The following is a 20,110-nucleotide window of genomic DNA, read 5'->3' as shown; positions in this document are numbered from 1 at the left end:
AACATTTTTTAATGTGATGGAAAAACAAATCACCAACTTCATGTGGAAGGGAAAGAAGCCTTGGATAAGTAAAGCATTACTGAAAAAGAAGAACAAAGTGGGAGGCTTCACTCTACTTGATTTTAGAAGATATTATAAAGCCACAGTAGTCATAACAGCCTGGTACTGGTACAACAGGCACATAGACCAATGGAACAGAACTGAGAACCCAGATATAAATCCATCCACATATGAGCAGCTGATATTTGACAAAGGTCCAGTGTCAGTTAATTGGGGAAAAGATAGTCTTTTTAACAAATGGTGCTGGCATAACTGGATATCCATTTGCAAAAAAATGAAACAGGACCCATACCTCACACCATGCACAAAAACTAACTCCAAATGGATCAAAGACCTAAACATAAAGACTAAAATGATAAAGGTCATGGAAGAAAAATAGGGACAACGTTAGGAGCCCTAATACAAGGCATAAACAGAATACCAAACATTACTAAAAATGACGAAGAGAACCAGGTAACTGGGAGCTCCTAAAAATCAAACATCTATGCTCATCTAAAGACTTCACCAAAAGAGTAAAAAGACCACCTACAGATTGGGAAAAATTTTCAGCTATGACTTCTCTGACCGGGCCTGATCTCTAAAATCTATACGATTCTGTTAAAACAACCACAAAAAGACAAACAACCCAATTAAAAATTGGCCAAAGGATATGAACACGCACCTCACTAAAGAAGATATTCAGGTGGCTAACAGATACATGAGGAAATGCTCTCAATCATTAGCCATTAGAGAAATGCAAATTAAAACTATGATGAGATTCCATCTCACTCCAACAAGGCTGGCACTAATCCAAAAAGCACAAAATAATAAATGCTGGAGAGGCTGTGGAGAGACTGGAACACTTATACACTGCTGGTGGGAATGTAAAATGGTACAACCACTTTGGAAATCGATCTGGCGTTTCCTTTAAAAGCTAGAAATAGAAGTACCATAAAGTACCATACGAACCAGAAATCCCACTCCTCGGAATATATCCTAGAGAAACAAGAGTCTTTACACGAACAGATATATGCACACCCGTGTTTACTGCGGCACTGTTTACAATAGCAAAAAGCTAGAAGCAACCAACGTGTCCATCAATGGACACATGGATAAATAAATTACGGTATATTCACAGAATGGAATACTACACATCGATAAAGAACAGTGAGGAATCTGTGAAACATTTCATAACATGGAGGAACCCAGAAGGCATTATGCTGAGTGAAATTAGTCAGATGCAAAAGGACAAATATTGTTTAAGACCACTATTATAAGATCTTGAGAAATAGTTTAAACTGAGAAGAACACATTCTTTTGTGGTTATGAAAGGGGGGAGAGAGGGAAGGTGGGAGGGGGTTTTTTACTGATTAGATAGTAGATAAGAACTACTTTAGGTGAAGGGAAGGACAATACTCAATACAGGGGAGGTAAGCACAACTGGACTGGACCAAAAACAAAGAAGTTTCCTGAATAAACTGAATGCTTTGAAGGTCAGCGGAGCAGGGGTTTGTGGACTATGGCTTCAGGGGATATCTAAGTCAATTGGCAAAATAAATTTTATTAAGAAAACATTCTGCATCCCACTTTGAAGTGTGGCATCCGGGGTCTTAAACGCTAACAAGCGGCCATCTAGGATGCACTAATGAGTCTCAACCCACCTGGATCAAAGGAGAATGAAGAACACCAAGGTCACAAGGTAATTATGAGCCCAAGAGACAGAAAGGGCTACATGAACTAGAGACTACATCATCTTGAGACCAGAAGAACTAGATCGTGCCCGGCCACAACTGATGACTGCCCTGACAGGGAACACAACAGAGAACCCCTGAGGGAGCAGGAGAACAGTGGGATGCAGACCCCAAATTCTCATATAAAGACCAGACTTAATGGTCTGGCTGAGACTAGAAGGACCCCAGCAGTCATGGTCCCCAAACTTTCTGTTGGCCCAGGACAAGAACCATTCCCGAAGCCAACTCATCAGACATGGAAGGGACTGGACAATGGGTTGGAGAGAGATGCTGATGAGGAGTGAGCTACTTGCATTAGGTGGACACTTGAGGCTATGTTGGCATCTCCTGTCTGGAGGGGAGATGGGAGGCTAGAGGGGCTTAGAAGCTGGCGAAATGGACATGAAAGGAGAGACTGGAAGGAGGGAGCAGGCTGCCTCCTTGCGGGGGAGTAAGTGGGAGTATGTAGTAAGATGTATAGAAGTTTTTATGTGAGAGACTGACTTGATTTGTAAACTTTCCCTTAAAGCACAATAAAAATTATTTAATAAAAAAAAAATAAAGCATAGCATCAAATGTCAGCTCGTTAGTGTGGTGACCTGTAAACATGTGGCTGATGACTTCTAACTTGCTGGGTACACAGTGTCTGAACCTTTATCCTTGTTAACATTTGATCAAAACGAAGAGTGAGGAGTGAATACTTTGTTGCTGTGAATCATCATTTTCCCTGCAAAGGATGACTCATTTCCTGATATTTGGACTCCTTTGATTTGAAATATATAAAGGTTTTGGTGTTTGAACAGGCCATGAAACCAGCATATAGCAAGGATTAGTGCAGCACTGAAGTCCAGCCTACAGGAGCTGTGAAACGCTCCCTTTCATTTCCAGAGCAGGGGGCAGCCAGCCAGCAGCATCCTCAGGACAATGCTTGTGCCCAAGCCTGGTTTATTTCCAACTAGCTGCAACGGCCACTTGCCCCTCTCCCAGCCCACGTGGAGATGGCGGCTACTTTAAAACCCCCACAACACAGCAGGGAAATTCTACCTGAAAGGGAGGAGAGCAGAACAGCACCAAAGAACACAGGGATGACTCTTTCGTACATGTACTTCAGAGAATTACTCTCAAACCCAGGTTTCACGCTCAGAAGTACCAGGTAAAGAGGGCGTGGCTGAGTTCCTGGGTGCTCTCCGATGCTGATGATAACCCAGGTTCCTCCCCTCCTTGTTTCCACCTGCCAACTAGTTACCCGTATGGAGTCAACTCCGACTTACAGTGACTCCATGTGTCAGAGTAGACAGACATGTGCTCCACAGAGTTTTCAATGGATGATTTTTCAGAAGTAGACTGCCAGGCCTTTCTTCTGAGGCACCTCTGGGTGGATTCAAACTGCCAATCTTTCAGTTAGCAGCTGAGAGTGTTAACTGCCACCCAAGGACTCCTTTTTTTCAATTAAAGACATTTTTAAAAAAACAGTATCTCTCCACTTCAACGATGTACCTCCTACAGCCTGCCAGGATGTCAGTGCATTAAAAGTAAAAAGAGGGAAATAGAGTTTCCCACTTACCTGTTTTCTGTTACAATGTAGCCATATTCCTCCTCATCAGAAGACTTGACTTCTAACTGCAGGCCTGTGCCTGCGCGCTGTTGAGATTCTGCCTGAAGGCTTTCATCTTGCTTCAAAGCCCCTGGAATCCAGTTTTGATAATCCCTAAACCCATCCACTCTGGGTTCAGAATTTGGCTTATCAAATAGCTCTTTGGAGTAAGTCTGACTCCTGACATTTTCAATGCCGACGTTAACTTCTTCCGAAGACTGGGGTTCCTCCGATTTCTTGATATCAGTTTTAAATGACTTGGCAAGAGGAAGAGCCTCAGGCATGTGTTGGGGCTTGTGTTCCTTTAAGAGGTCCCCAAGTTTGACATTCAAGTGTTTGACCTAGTGGAAAGAAAAATTCCCATAAGATGATGCCTAATAAAAGATTGTTGACATGCATGAATCTAAAGAATATTTGTCATAAAAATCATCCATATGGTACAATAACAGGCAACTTCAAATGAAAACAGTTGATGAAAGCTTTTACAGTCAGTATTCAGAATTACATCTAGATGAGAAATTTTAAACAAAATGGAAGATGCAGGCATTATGTATCAGTATCACTTCAGTGGAGACCCTGGTGGTGCCGTTGTTAAGAGCTACAGCTGCTAACCAAAAGGTCGGCAGTTCAAATCCATCAGGCGCTCCTTGGAAACTCTATGGGGCAGTTGTATTCTGTCCTATAGGGTCACTATGAGTCAGAATCAACTCGATGACAACAGGTTTGGTTTTTTTTTTTTATCACTTAAATAGTTCATTCTCTCTTTCCCCTGCTCTATTTCTCTGTGTCTGTCTCTCTCTCTCTCTCTACACACACGCACACATCTTCCTAAAGAATCTGATTTGTAAACATAGATCCCTTGCTTCTATATTTTGAAAAATTGATTCTGAGATGGCATCCTTCTAGAAACAATGATAACCTAACAACAAGAATAATAATAATAGAACTTTTCCAATGTACAAAGGCACCATACTAAACACTTTGTATGTATTAACTCACTGAATCTTCAAAATAACCCTAAGACTTAGGAGCTGTCATCCTCCCATTTTGCAGAAAGCACAAAGAACGTTAACCCACTTGTGAAAACATCACAGGGACACGTAATTGCTGTCTCACAGTATACAGGGGATATTTGGTCAAGTCTTGCAATGCTCACACCCTATGCTGAAACCTATTTCCTGGAAAAGGGGCTCCTCAGAACCACTTAATTGATGCTTAAAAAAAAAAACTGTTTCTGGTTTCATTGATTCTCTCTCTCTCTCTTTTCTCTAATTTATTTCTGCTCTGGTCTTTGTTATTTCCTTCCTTTTGGAAGCTTTGGCATTAGTTTGCTCTTCTTTTTCTAATTCCTCAAGTTGTAAATTTCAGTTTTTGATTTGAGATCTTCCTTCTTTTATTATGTGCTTACCCTTATAAAATCTTCCCACCCCCCAGCACTGCCTTCACTGCATTCAATAAGTGTTAGAATGTTCTCCTTTCATTTTCATTTTTTCTAGTAGGTGTATATTTCTGATTTCTCTCTTGATTTATTCCTTGACTCATAGCTGTTTAATCGTGTTTAATTTCCACACATTTGAGTACCTTCCAATTTTCCTTCCACTATTAATTTCTAGTTGCATTCCATTGTGGCCAGAGAAGATGTTTGTAAGATTAAAATCTTTTCAAATTTACTGAGATGTCTTTTGTGACCTAGAATTTGGTCTATCCTGGAGAATGATCCATGTATATGGCGAAGAATGTGTACTGTTGGGTGAAGTATTCAATACATGTCTGTTAAGTCTAGTTGGTTTACGGTGTTGATCAAATCCTCTACTTCCTTTTTTATCTTCTTTCAAGATGTTCTGTCCATTATTGAAAGTGGTGTATTGATGTCTCCAACTATTGTAGAATTTTCCGTTACTCCCTTCAATTTTGTCAGTGTTTCCATCATATATTCTGGGCTCTGATGTTAGGTGCATATATATTCAAAATTGTTATATCTTCTTGATGAACTGACACTTTTATCATTATATAATGTCCTTCTTTATCTCATAATAGATTTTGATGTAAAGTCTATTTTATCTGATATCAACATACCACACCAGTTCTCTTTTGGTACTATTTGCATGGACTTTTTTTTTTCCATCCATTCACCTTCAACCTATTTATGTCTTTGGGCCAAAGATGTGTCTCTTGGAGACAGCATACAGATGGATTTTTTTTTTTAATCCATTCTGCAATTCTCTGCCTTTCAACTGAAGATTTTAATCTATTTACATTTAAGGAATTGCCTGTGAGAAAGAGATCACTTCTGCCATTTTCTTGTTTATTTTTTGTGTCCTATACCTTTTTTGTTCCTCATTTCCTCCAAAACTGCCATCATTTGTGCGTGTTAAATTTTTGCAGTGAAAAATTTTGATTCCTTCCTCTTTTCCTTTCCTTTATATTTTTAGATATTTTTCTTGTGGTTACCATGAAGATTACACTTAACATCATAGTATTATAACAACCTAGTTTATAGTGATACCAACTTGACTACAGGAACATATAAAGACTATTCCTACACGCTTCCTCCTCACATCCCACTTTATGTAGTTGTTATTATAAATTACATCATCATACATTATGTGTCCAATAGCATAAGTTTATAATTATATTTTATGTATTTGTCCTTTGGAATCACATAGGACATAACTACTAAAGTCACAAACCAAAAATACCATAAAACTGGCCTTTTTTTTTTTTTTTTTTTGCCCATGATATTACCTTTATTGGAATCTTTGTTTTCTGCATATGTCTTTGAGTTATTATCTAGAGTCCTTTCAGTGCTATCTGAAGAACTCCCTTTAGAATTTCTTCCACTGCAAGTCTAGTTGTCACAGACTCCCTTACCTTTTAATTATCTGGGCATGTCTTAATTTTACCCTCATTCTGGAAAGGCAGTGTTTTCAGATAGAGAATTTTTGGTAGACATTTCATTTCTTTCAGCACTTTAAATACATCATTCCTCTGCCTCTGGCCTCTAAGGACTCTGAGGAGAATTTATACTTAATCTTATTGAAGATCACTTGTCTGTGACATTTTTCTGCTCTCTTGCTGCTTTCAGAATTCTCTCTTTATCTTTGGCTTTTGAGAGTTCAGTTATAATGTGGCTTGATATGCATCACTTGGAGTTTTTTCTATTGGGAGTTCATTGAGCTTCTTGTATTTGTAGATTTACGTCTTTAATCAAATTTGGAATGCCATTATTTCTTCAAATATTTTTGTCATTGTTCCTTTCTAACTCTTCTTCTTGTGGGGTACCCATGATGCATATGTGAGTTTGCTTGGTGGTGTCCCACAATTCCATTAGGCTCTGCTCAGCTTTCTTAATCCTTTTTCTTTTTGCTGTTCAGACTCAATAATTTTGAATACTATATCATCTAATTCACTGATTCTTTTTTGGACAGCTCAATTCTGCTGCTGAACCCGTCCAGGGAATTTATTTCAAGTATTGGATTTTTGGCACAGTAGTTAAGAATTCAGCTGCTAACCAAAAAGTTGGCAGTTTCAACCCATGCAGTGACTCCACAAGAGAAACACCTGGTGATCTACTTCCGTAAAGGTGACAGCCAAGAAAACCCTATGGGACAATTCTATTGTCACATAGGGTTGCTATGAGTCAAAGCTGATTTCACAGCATCTAACAACAATGACATCTCTTATTAATATTCTCATTTTGTTCACGTGTAGTTTTCCTTTATTTGGAATGGGCACAAAGAGAGGTGATCAAACAGAATATGGAAATTATCAAGCAATATCACTAATATCACACACAAGTAAAATTTAGCTGAAGATAATTCAAAAGCAGTTTCAGCAGTACATCAACAGGAAACTGCCAGAAATTCAAGCCAGATTGAAAAGAGGACATGGAATAAGGGGTATCACTGCTGATCTCAGATCTTGGTTACAAGGGCGGGGAGGGGAAAGGATGGAAAAACACTAAGTATACAATAGATAAGTGGTAACTTTGGTGAAGGGTAAGACAGTACACAATACCGGGGAAGCCAGCACACCTTATACAAGGCAAGGTCATGGAAGCTCCTCGTTGTTGTTGTTAGCTGCCATCGAGTCAGTTCTGACTCATAGCGACCCTATGCACAACAGAATGAAACACTGCCTGGCCCTGTGCCACCCTTACAATCGTTGTTATGCTTGAGCTCATTGTTGGAGCCACTGTGTTAATCCACCTCGTTGGGGTCTTCCTCTTTTCCACTGACCCTGTACTCTGCCAAGCATGATGTCCTTCTCCAGGGACTGATTCCTTCTGACAACATGTCCAAAGTATGTAAGATGCTGTCTCGACATCCTTGCTTCTAAGGAGCATTCTGGCCGCACTTCTTCCAAGACACATTTGTTCATTCTTTGGCAGTCCGTGGTATATTCAATATTCTTTGCCAACACCACAATTCAAAGGCATCAACTCTTCTTCAGTCTTCCTTATTCATTGTCCAGCTTTCACATGCATATGATGTGATTGAAAATACCATGGCTTGGATCAGGCACACTTTAGTCTTCAGGGTGACATCTTTGCTCTTCAACACTTTGAAGAGGTCCTTTGCAACAGATTTACCCAATGCAATGTGTCTTTTGATGTCTTGACTGCTGCTTCCATGGCTGTTGATTGTGGATCCAAGTAAAATGTAATCCTTGACAACTTCAATTTTTTCTCCATTTATCATGATGTTGCTCATTGGTCCAGTTGTGAGGATTTTTGTTTTCTTTATGTTGAGGTGTAATCCATACTGAAGGCTGTGGTCTTTGATCTTCATTAGTAAGTGCTTCAAGTCTTCTTCACTTTCAGCAAGCAAGGTTGTGTCATCTGCATAACGCAGGTTGTTAATGAGTCTTCCTCCAATCCTGATGCCCCGTTCTTCTTCATGTAGTCCAGCTTCTCAGATTATTTGCCCAGCATACAGATGGAATAAGTATGGTGAAAGAATACAACCTTGAGGCACACCTTTCCTGACTTTAAACCAATCAGTATCCCCTTGTTCTGTCCTAACAACTGACTCTTGATCTATGTAAAGGTTCCTCATGAGCATAATTAAGTGTTCTGGAATTCCCATTCTTCACAGCGTTATTCATAGTTTGTTATGATCCACACAGTTGAATGCCTTTGCATAGTCAATAAAACACATGTAAACATCCTTCTGGTATTCTCTGCTTTCAGCCAGGATCCATCTGACATCAGCAATAATATCCCTGCTTCCACGTCCTCTTCTGAAACCAGCCTGAATTTCTGGCAGTTCCCTGTCGATATACTGCTACAGCCGTTTTTGAATGATCTTCAGCAAAATTTTGCTTGCGTGTTATATTAATGATATTGTTCTATAATTTCCACATTCAGTTGGATCACCTTTCTTGGGAATAGGCATAAATATGGATCTCTTCCAGTCAGTTGGCCAGGAACCTCTCTTCCATATTTCTTGGCATAGACGAGTGAGCACCTCCAGCGCTGCACCTGTTTGTTGAAACATCTCAATTGATATTCCATCAATTCCTGGAGCCTTGTTTTTCGCCAATGCCTTCAGAGCAGCTTGGACTTCTTCCTTCAGTACCATCAGTTCCTGATCATATGCTACCTCTTGAAATGTTTAAATATCAAATAATTCTTTTTGGTATAACTCTGGGTATTCCTTCCATCTTCTTTTGATGCTTCCTGCATCGTTTAATATTTTCCCCATGGAATCCTTCACTATTGCAACTCGAGGCTTGAATTTTTTCTTCAGTTCTTTCAGCTTGAGAAACACCAAGCGTGTTCTTCCCTTTTGGTTTTCCATCTCCAGTTCTTTGCACATGTCATTAGAATACTTTACTTTGTCTTCTCGAGAGGCCCTTTGAAATCTTCTGTTCAGTTCTTTTACTTCATCAGTTCTTGCTTTTGCTTTAGCTGCTCGACCCTCAAGAGCAAGTTTCAGAGTCTCCTCTGACATCCATTTTGGTCTTTTCTTTCTTTTAATGACCTCTTGCTTTCTTCATGGATGATGTCTTTGATGTCATTCCACAACTCGTCTGGTCTTTGGTCACTAGTGTTCAATGCATGAAATCTATTCTTGAGATGGTCTCTAAATTCAGGTGGGATATACTCAAGGTCATATTTCGGCTCTCGTGGACTTGCTGTGATTTTCTTCTGTTTCATCTTGAACTTGCATATGAGCAATTGATGGTCTGTTCCACAGTTGGCCCCTGGCCTTGTTCTGACTGATGATATTGAGCTTTTCCATCGTTTCTTTCCACAGATGTAGACACCCAAACACTCTGAGGGAACAAATTGCAGGGCTGAGGGCTGTGGGAACCATGGTCTTGGGGAACATCTAGCTCAACTTGCATGACAGTTTATAAAGAAAATATTCTACATTCTACTTTGGTGAGTAGCATCTGGAATCCTAAAAGCCTGTGAGTGGCCATCTAGGATACTCCACTGGTCTCACCCCTTTGGGAAGAAGGGAGGATGAAGAAAACTAAAGACATAACGGAAAGATTAGGCTAAAGGCCTAGTGGACCACAACTACCATGGCATCCTCCAGATTGAGTCCAGTACCACTAGATGGTGCCCGGCTACCACCAACTTCTCTGACAGTGATCACAATATGGGGTCCTGGACAGAGCTAAAGAAAAACACAGAACAAAATTCAAACTCACAACACACACACACAAAGACCAGACTTACTGGCCTGACAGAGACTGGAGAAACCCCGAGAGTATGGCCCCCAGACATCCTTTCAGCTCAGTAATGAGGTCACTCCCAAGGTTTACCCTTTAATCCAGAGTAGACAGGCCCATGAAACAAAATGAGACTAAAGGGCGACACCAGCCCAGGGGAAAGGACTAGAAGGCAGGAGGGGACAGGAAAGCTGGGGTTGAGAAGGGAGAGTGTTGACCTATTGTAGGGTTGTTGACCTTTGTCATAAAATAATATGTGTACTCACTGTTCTATGAGAAGTTAGTTTGTTCTGTAAACCATCATTTAAAATACAATTAAAAAAATAAATAAATAAAGGAGAGGGTCAGCAAAAGAGAGGGAGACCTTCAAGACATGGATTGACACAGTAAACACAACAATGGTCTCAAGCATTGCATATGTTGTGAGGATGGCACAAAACTGGGAAGCATTTTGTTCTGTTTTACATAGGGTCACTATGAGTCAGAGCCAACTTGATGGCACCTAACAACAACAACAACATAGTTTACCTGATTTCCTTTAAAGTTCTTTGTCCTAATTTTCCTTTATTTTTTTTGTGTGCATGTTTATACTTAAAAAAAAAAAAACTCTTCTAATCTCAATACCTGGGGTGTCATAGAGACAATTTTCTCTTCCTTCATTTGTTACTTTGAATGGGCTATCATTTCCAATTTCTTTGTACATCTTGTAACTTTTTGTTGAAACTGGGTCATTAGAATATTACAATGTATTAGTTCTGAGCATGTGTGAGAACTTCTCAATTCATCCATACACACAGTGCTTTCAGGTGCTAATTTCTGCAAGAAACTCTCAAGTGGTCACAATTTTTCTCACTGTTTCTCCTCTACCCTGTAAGAGCTCTGATTCAGACAAAGGTAGTGTTCAGTTCTTCAGGCAGCTGCCAGACAGATTAAAACAGACACACAAGATCAGAACTGTCTGCTATCCCTCCAGAGACAGAGATCAGGGCTTCTTCTTTGTGAACATGAAAGCCATGGTCCATCTCTACTGTAGCCACCTGGCTGCTGTCCTGGGAGGGGGGAGGGCAGGAACAGGAGATAAATAAATGTTCCCACTGTTTAAAATCACCTTTTTCTTGTTTCAGCTTGTTGTTAGTTGTTATAATCTTCCATCTACTTTTTCAGAGTTCCTAAAGAGTTTAGATGACATATTTATAATTGCTTCTCTTGGTGCTTATGTGGGAGGGTCAAGACAGTAGACCTGCTCATGCTGCTATCTTCCCAGAAGTCTATTCCACTAGTTTTTGATGGATATTTAGAGCAATAATCCTTCGTGCTTTCTTCTAGTACTTGCTAACAGGCATGGATCCAAAAATCCACTAAGATAATGTGACAAAAGAATTACTAACCAAAAACTATTTTTTCTACTTTATAAGTAGAGTTTCATAAAAACACGAAAATATTGTCATTGCTTGTTCCAAGTTGATTTGCTGTATCTTTAGGCTTTTATTAATGGCCTAAGGTTATTAAATAGGAAAAACTAATAAATTGTTCTGTGAGTGAATATTATCTGTGACTAAGTCATTTTTGAAATTTCTTTCTAAAACCAAATTGCAATAATGGAAATGTTCTCTAATCTGTACTGTCCAATATGTTAGCTGTTAGCCCCATGTGACTAATGAGCACTTGAATTATGGTTAGCACAACAGAGGGACCGAAATTTTAATTGCTACCATACTGGTCAGAGCAAGTCTAAATTATTGAGAACCTGTAAATGTCCCCGTATTAAATAAACCTTAGAGATCAGTGTATACAGTATGATATCAAGTATAAAAATTGGACATATAATGTTATCATTTGATATGTCTGGTTGTGGAAATTCTAAGAAAATATTAATATTCTTTATAAGAAACCATATTTGTCAAATTTCTACAATGGGTAAATACTAGTTTTATAATCTGAAAATAGATATTATTATTATATTAATACACACAGTTTTGTATGTACACTTTATACTTTTTCTCTATTTGGAAACTATGAGAATTTTTTTCCATCCTTTGTAGAAAAAAAACAAAGCAAACTTTGTATTTCGTAAAAGTTTCCAAACCATTAAAAAAAAAATTACTGACACCACTCTAGGTTTAAATTAAACTAAACATTAAGTGACATTCCATCTTACCTCTTCATAAATTTTATCATCATCTTCTTGTACTTTGTTATCTGTGAAAGACAGGAGCGTGAGCAAAATCTTTGTCAAAAGTATCATTACAAGGTGTTACAGCATGTAAAAAGATAACCACATAGAAGTCATCCTTCCTTACAGAAGATTAAGCATAATGATGCTGGTCTAATTTCTACTATAACATAAACCTATCCTGTTTATAGTATAAATAACAGTGTTCCACAAACTTCATGAAATAGGTAAACAATAGACATTGAGTCTTCCATAAATTACATTACTCAGTTCTATGGCTTTATGTATTATATTCAGTGTTAGCCTGAAGCAAGAAAAATCCATTGTACCTAGCAGCAGCTAATAGTTACAAACAAGAAAACTGAAGTATCTAGCCCAAACCACTTAATGGTTCAGATGGCTTCAGATTTCATTGACTTTGGTTATTTTCCTGTGGTGGTCATTTCTTTCCAAATAAATATAATACATACAATGCCCAATGGCACAGAACTCATTGTACACTCCTCAAGTGGAACAATAGCCCCTTGCAGATAGCAGCCACATCCCAGAGACGTTTTATATCCCTCTTAATGCACAGGTTAGGTATTAATTATTTTTAATTGTTGATTGACTAGTCAACATAAAACACTATTATGTGGAGTTTCAGTATATGTTCCTACATTATATTCATCAGTCAAGTAATGCTTCCAACCTCCAAGAAAGCCTTTGTCCCAACCAACAGAGAAAACAGGGACAAATCTGCAATTACATTTTTGGCACGTATTTTTGTTTTGTTTTTTAAAAGTTTTTACTGTGCTTTAAGTGAAAGTTTACAAATCAAGTCAGTCTCTCACACAAAAACTTATATACACCTTGCCACGTACTCCCAATTGCTCTTCCCCAATGAGACAGCCCGCTCCCTCCCTCCACTCTCTCTTTTCGTGTCCATTTTGCCAGCTTCTAACCCTCTCTACCCTCTCATCTCCCCTCCAGGCAGGTGATGCCAACATAGTCTCAAGTGTCCACCTGATCCAAGAAGCTCACTCCTCACCAGCATCCCTCTCCAACCCATCGCCAGTCCAAGCCCTGTCTGAAGAGTTGGCTTTGAGAATGGTTCCTGTCCTAGGCCAACAGAAGGTCTGGGGGCCATGACCTCTGGGGTCCTTCTAGTCTCAGTCAGACCATTAAGTCTGGTCTCTTTATGAGAATTTGGGGTCTGCATCCCACCGCTCTCCTGCTCCCTCAGGGGTTCTCCGTTGTGTTCCCTGTCAGGGCAGTCATCAGTTGTAGCTGGGCACCATCTAGTTCTTCTGGTCTCAGGCTGATGTAGTCTCTGGTTATGTGTTGGCACGTATTTTTGCAGGCCTACTATATGCAAATACTTTGTTAGGTGCTTTAATGTAGCTCAAAAAGAACCTGAAAAGTAATTAGGCAAGAAGGAAGGTCAATCTTCAAAGAAGAATTTGCTCCTTCTGAGATGTGGTCTCGGCTTCCCCCCAGAAGCAGCCTCAGAGGGTGGTTGTGGACCTCAAGGAAACATTTGAATGAATACTTTTCACTTTATTATTCAAATGTTTGATAATGTTCACTCTCACTATCCAAACAAAAATACTCTCCTATTTTTTTTTTCCTAGATCTGAACCTCAGCAGAGAGGAATTAGTACACCTCCTTACAGACAGCAATTTGCCTTTCAACATAATTGCCCTGGTAGGCTTAGCCTGTTAAGAAAGCTTTTAGAGGCAAAGTTCAAACAGATAAAAATCATTAATACAAATCCCCTTCTCTCCAGCAGAAAGGATGCATTAAGGTTTTCTTTGGTAAGCCCGCAGATCTCTCAACAGCTCTGAGGCCTCGTCCCTTCCCCCCAAATGTCTACCATAAATGTAAATGATCCAAGAAGCTGGAAGTTTCACCTTGTAAACTATCCTCACTCTTCTTGTCATTTTCATAAAATGCTGCTTCTGAGCTGTCTGCTTGTTCTCCTGGTTTTCCTTCAGCTTCTCTCCCGGTGTTTTCCTGATCCTCTTCTGTATCTCCACCTTGCATGGCCTCAGCAATCACACTGGCCATCTCATCTAGCTCCAGGAGACTTAGATCATCCACATTGACCTGGTGCCTCCTCAGGTCCTTCAGGAGATTCTGAATAAATGCTTCTAAAGTGCACACACAAAAATAAACACGAACAAATTATGCATTGAAATATCCAGGCCTGGATGCAAGGAAATACATCAAGTGTACTCAAACATTTTGAGGCAACTTTCCCATCAATGCTGAACAAAGAGTGAGTGCTCAATAAATACTTTTCGTATTTGTTGAATTTAAATCACATGTAAAATTTAGGCTACGACCATTGTTCAGTGTCTTTAAAAAGTTGAAGCAGAAGTAGAAAACCCACAGAGAACTATGGACAAACACATTAGTCTGATTAAGAGGATGGAAAGTGATACCTTTGTTATGGATTGGATTGTGTCCCCTAAAATATGTGTTTAATTCTTAACCCCTGTGCCTGTAAATATGACCCTGTTTGGAAATAGGTTTGTTGTTGTTGCTGTTATGTTAGGACTCTGGGAGGTGCAAGCAGTTAGCAATTGGCTGTTAACCTAAAAGTTGACGGTTTGAACCCACCCAAAGGCTCCACAGAAGAAAGGCCTGGTGAACTGCTTCTGTAAAGATTACAGCCAAGAAAACCTTACAGAGCAGTTCTAGTTTGTAACACATGGGGTCACCATGAGTTGGAATCAGCTCTACAACAACAGGTTTTGGTGCTTCTATTTTGTTATGTTAATGAGGTCATACCAGAGTAGGGTAAACCTAACCATGTCTAACTGGTGTCTTATCAAAAGAGCAGCAGACACAGAAACAAACACACAGGAGAAAGACAGATGCAAGGAACACCAAGGAACTCCTGAGGCTACTGATAAGGGTGGATCCTCCCCTAGAGCTGATTTAGTCTTCTAACATCCAAAGCTGTAAGACAACAAATTCCTGCTATTTAAAGCCACATACTTGTGACAGTTTTTGTAATGGCAGCACTAGGTAACTAAGAAAATCTCTCATAAAATAACTGGAATTATTTAACTAGGATGTAAGAACAATAGAGTAATTTCAGTTACAAAGAAATGATAAGCTTTTTCCATCTCACTTAGGAAGAAGAGAGATAACATCTAAAAGAGTGGCATGGTGCCAGACATACCATGAATGGCACATAATAACCTACCAAAGTTGATAGTCATTGTTTTTACCACTTTTTTTTGTCTATAGCTAGTAGATGAAAGCCTCTAACACTCTTTGGTCACCGCGACCAACACATCCTCCTTCATACAACATAAATAGCCCCAATTTATGTATGCGTTGTGTCCAAGAGTTTATTTGTAAGTCAGAGTGAAACTGAGAAGGCATTTCCTCTTTGAAACAATATTAGAATACAGGTTCCTTTACAAAGCCAGGTCATCAAATCTTTGCCTGAAATGTAACTACTACAGGGATTATAGAAATTACAGTTATTCAGGGACAAAGAGACTTCAGAAGTGTTACAGTCTGCGCTTCAGTGCCAGCACTGAGGGTAGGGACTCCACCACCTCCAAGGCAGCGTGATAGCTGCTATTAGGGTCCACGAGAATGCAGAGGTGGAAGAGGCACTAGGGATGGGGACCTGAGTCCACTGCCAATGACTACTTCCCTCACAGCTTCCATCTATCTTCAGTCCCTGGAGCAAGCTTCAGTTTTTTAGGCTTTTCCAAGGAAGTTTTCAGTTGTCAACAGTGCAAAGCACACAGGAGATAAGAACATCAAACAAGGAGTAAGAAGAGTCCCTTTTTCAAAGAGACTCTTAATATAATCTATGTATGGTGTTAAATGCCATGTAAATTGTGGGAAAGTCTTCATCCCCTGCTTTTTTGTCCTTGAGACACTTGTCCATTTCTTCTCTACTTCTCCACAAACCCTTCCCAGTCCTTCCAACTCCACTCCTTCCCCCATCTTTTGAAAAATTCTGACAATGTAGGCAAAGACTAGAACCATATTGTTGATAAAGTTAGATTTGGGGGTCTAAAGGATGGGGAGATCTCTAGCCACATTTCAAACAGAAACCTAGCAAATTCAAATATAAACCAATATATTATATTTATTATATATTATATATGTTATAATACATTACATTATATTATATATAATTTGAATATATTATGTTCAATATAACCCAATATAAATCAATGTCACTCTAAGTATGATTTTTTAGTTTGTTCATTTATTCATTTTACAATGAAGATATACTACTTTTACAATCTGAGAAAATACAATAGAAATATTTTTCTATGGGGGTGGGAGTCTGTCTCCCTGGGTACATTACTTTTTGCATTTCTCCCAAGCGACTGGGAGAATTGAGAAAGTAGAAAAGACAATGAGTAATGTAAGTCTTGGGGTTGGGAGTCTAGAAGGGCTCTTAGAGGCAAAGGTGGAAAAAATGGGGGAAATAGTAGAGAAAAGAGTCCTCACATCTTCTGTCCTCATGAAACATCAGTTAATCTTTTATTTATAGTTGTTATAGTTTCATTAGTAGATTTAAGAGCATATTTTCTTTTTAAGAACATAATTATGTTCTTTTTAAGACCATAATAGTGAAGTAACTGGCAACAGACTTGTCCTCCCATGACATACAATATTAAAATGGACATAATATATACAGCAACTGTTTTCAGATATTGAAAAACCACCACTGCAGACTACGATCATTGAGAAAAACTCTAAATTTGCCCTGGTTTTATGCTTGGGGCATCTCAACCACAGTGTGAGGAAGAGGAGCACGATAATCGCACTGAGCTACGGGGACAGTGATCAGAGTTGGGGCTGGTAAAGTGACTGTAATTTGAAAGAGTATGGTAGAATGGACAGCTATGCCAAGGGCTGCCACAGAAATCTGTGTATGGGTTCACTATGGATCCTTGGCTAAAGCATGGCTGGCCTATGCAGGGCAAGACTACTTGAGGCTTAACAGAGAATTGCTGTTGCTGGGATGAAAGCTGAACAAAGATCCCAGAGGGCATGCAGTGTTGGAAAGACTAAAATTCTTGTCCAGCCACTGTGGAGAAACCTTGCTGAGCACTTCCAGGATGTAGTCAAAATCCCTAAAAGTTGTGTTTTAAGAGGAAAGGCCATCAAAATAAACCAAATATAACAAAATATAAAACTTAGGCTGATAGGTTCAAAAGGCTCCTCCAGTAATTTAGCTGTCTGCCAGAAATTAAATATAAAGGAACAAATGAGAAATTCGACACCCTTTAAAGAAAGATGACATAATCTAGATTCCCTACAAAGTACCACATACCATGTCCAGCATACAATAAAAAAGTAATAGATAGAGGCAAAGCCAACATGGTGCTCTAGAAAGATGCACCATGCAGTCCCTCTGTGGCAAAGAGCCAAAAACACTAAGCAAAACAGATACAAACGTCAGTCCTAGAAACCTGAGCAACAATTGGAGGCATAAAGAACTAGGTCAAGCAACAAATGGGAGGAGAAACTGACAGAAAACAAAGAATGAGAGATATGGAATGGCGGTCTCCTGCCATCTAACACAGCACAGCGTCACCATCTTGAACATAGACAGCAAGGACCCTAGATAAGGAGTACAGGAAGGCAATGACACAGAGCTCCCAAAAGGAGACAGAACACCTGGTAACCAGAGAAACACGCTTCCCTATCCCTCACTCTTCTGGTGAATAGAAGCAAGAACCCCTTATTCCATCAGCCCTCACTGCCAGGGTCCACAATATGAGCCCCCACCGGGGTCCACCCTGCTCCCTCCCACCACATGGCTTTATTTTTTCTTTCCTTCTTCCTTCCTTTTCTTTCTCCCTCCTACTCAGCCAGGTATGCCAACTCCCCCCATTCTGGCAAGCTCCCATGGTATCACCATTTTTTTCCCTTATTTCCTTTATTTCATTGCTTTCTTTCTCCCTACCACATAGCCCTGTACACCACCTCCCCACCCCACATCCACTTCCTGGCCTCAATTGTACCACTATATTTTTTTCTCTTTCTTCTTTTTCTTTCTCCCTGCCACTTAGCTCCATAAGCCAGGACCCCCACCTTCCTGCAGGTCCCTGCTGCACCACCATGGCTAAAGACCACCGGCTCACTGCCAACCCAGGTCTACCTTGCATCCACCTACTGACCCCCACCGTGCCACTATTTGTTTTCCTTCTCCCTCCCACCTAGCCCTGTACGCCACCTCTTTCCCCTTCCCAGCAGCCCCCACCATACTACCACAGCTACAAAGCCACTTGACCACCACCATCCCAGGTCCACCACAGCAGCCATATTTTTGTTCTTTTTTCCCTTTCTCCCTGCAACCTGGCCCTATACGTCACCTCCCACCCTGCTCATTGAGCCCTGGGTCCACCCCACCCCTACTCACCAGCCCCAGCCACACCGCCATTTTTTCTCTTTCAGTCTCCCTCCCACCTACCCCATATGCCACCTTGTTCCCTTCCCACCAGCCCCTGGGTCCACCCCACCCCCACACGTCAGCTCCTGCCATGCTGCCTTTTGCTTTCTTTCTTTCTCTCTTTTTTCTTTACATTCTCCCTCCCACCTAGCCCTGTACAACACCACCCTCCTTCCCGCTGACCCCCACTGTGTCACTGCAGCCAGACAGCTTCCAGTGCTTAGGCACACCACTGCACAGGGCCTGCACTGCCCCCCCCACCAGCTGATGAACTGTGGGAAGCGATCCAATATCACTCCCCCAATCAATATCCTGCCTCCCTGGCAAGGGGCTGTGAATGCTCCCACACTGTTGGACAACCATCCGGAGCAGACAGTGCCTGCCAAGTCTACTCTCAGCCACCTCGTCAAACGAGCATGCAGTGAAGTGGGTTTGCCCCGTCTCCTGCTGCCCTGCACACCCAGATAATGCGGTGAGATCTATCATGCTCACAGATAAGCAAGCAACGAAGGATGTGGCTCCTCACTATTAAATATAAAATCAAAACATAAAAGCAGGATGAAAACAAATGTACAACGAATAAATTAAAAAAACACCTTAATGTATGGAGACAGAAGATGATATCAAAATTTATTTTTTAAAAAAAGCAGGACAAGATGGTTCTAGTAAGTGACCAAAACAAAAAATCAGATAACCCTCTGGTAGAAGAAATGGCAGTGAAATTACCCAATCTAGAATTCAAAATACTAATATTTAGGGATCCCCAAGAGATTAGGAAAGAGATGAAGGAAAACAGACAAAACCAAGGGAAAAAAAATAGGCAAAATCATGGAAAACACATACAAAACCAACAAAAACAGCAAAAATCAAGGAAAACACAGACAAAACAATAGAAGAATTTGGGGAAATAATAAAAGAACAAAACATAAAATTAAAAAATTAGAAATCATACAGAAACAGCAACTAGAAATCCCAAAGATAAACAACAAAATTTCAGAAATGCACAACTCAATAGAAGGTTTTAGAGGCAAATGTGAAACAATGGAAGACAGAAAAAGTGATATTGAAAACAAATTCATGGATATCATTTTGTTTGAGGAAAAATCAGAGAAAAGAATGAAGAAAAATTAAGAAAACCTAAGAATTATGTGGGACACAATCAAGAGGAAAAAATAGCACATGAAATGGAGTCCCATAACAGAGGGAGAAAATGGAAAACACAGAGAAAACTGTTGAAAACTTGCTGGCAGAAATCCTCCCAATTTTCATGAAAGATGAAAGGTTGACCATCCACGAAGCTCAGCGAACTCCGTATAGGATAGATCCCAAGAGATATTCACCAAGACATACCATAATCACACTTGCTAAAGCCAAAGACAAAGAAAAAATTCTTCGTCTCTGCAGCATGATAAAAATGAAAAGTCTCTTACAAAGGGAAAACAATAAGACTAAGCTTTGATTACTC

The 20,110-nt window shown here is 40.0% G+C and overlaps 1 protein-coding gene across 4 annotated transcripts in view; it reads right to left on the bottom strand.

Moving 5' to 3' along the window:
- PTPRN2 (protein tyrosine phosphatase receptor type N2) overlaps window positions 1-20,110 on the bottom strand; it is a 1,957,978-nt gene that overhangs the window by 1,090,353 nt on the left and 847,515 nt on the right. For all 4 annotated transcript variants that reach the window (XM_049861881.1, XM_049861880.1, XM_049861883.1 and 1 more), the window contains 3 exons: window positions 14,114-14,353; window positions 12,206-12,246; window positions 3,334-3,704 (listed from right to left, as the gene is read on the bottom strand). In XM_049861881.1, coding sequence (XP_049717838.1) covers window positions 3,334-3,704; window positions 12,206-12,246; window positions 14,114-14,353 — 652 coding nt within the window. The remainder of the gene's footprint in view (window positions 1-3,333; window positions 3,705-12,205; window positions 12,247-14,113; window positions 14,354-20,110) is intronic.

This window comes from Elephas maximus, chromosome 20, assembly GCF_024166365.1.
Source record: "Elephas maximus indicus isolate mEleMax1 chromosome 20, mEleMax1 primary haplotype, whole genome shotgun sequence".
Lineage (NCBI taxonomy): Eukaryota > Metazoa > Chordata > Mammalia > Proboscidea > Elephantidae > Elephas > Elephas maximus.
Note: the sequence above shows the minus strand (reverse complement) of the source record. Positions and strands in the feature narration are given on the sequence as shown.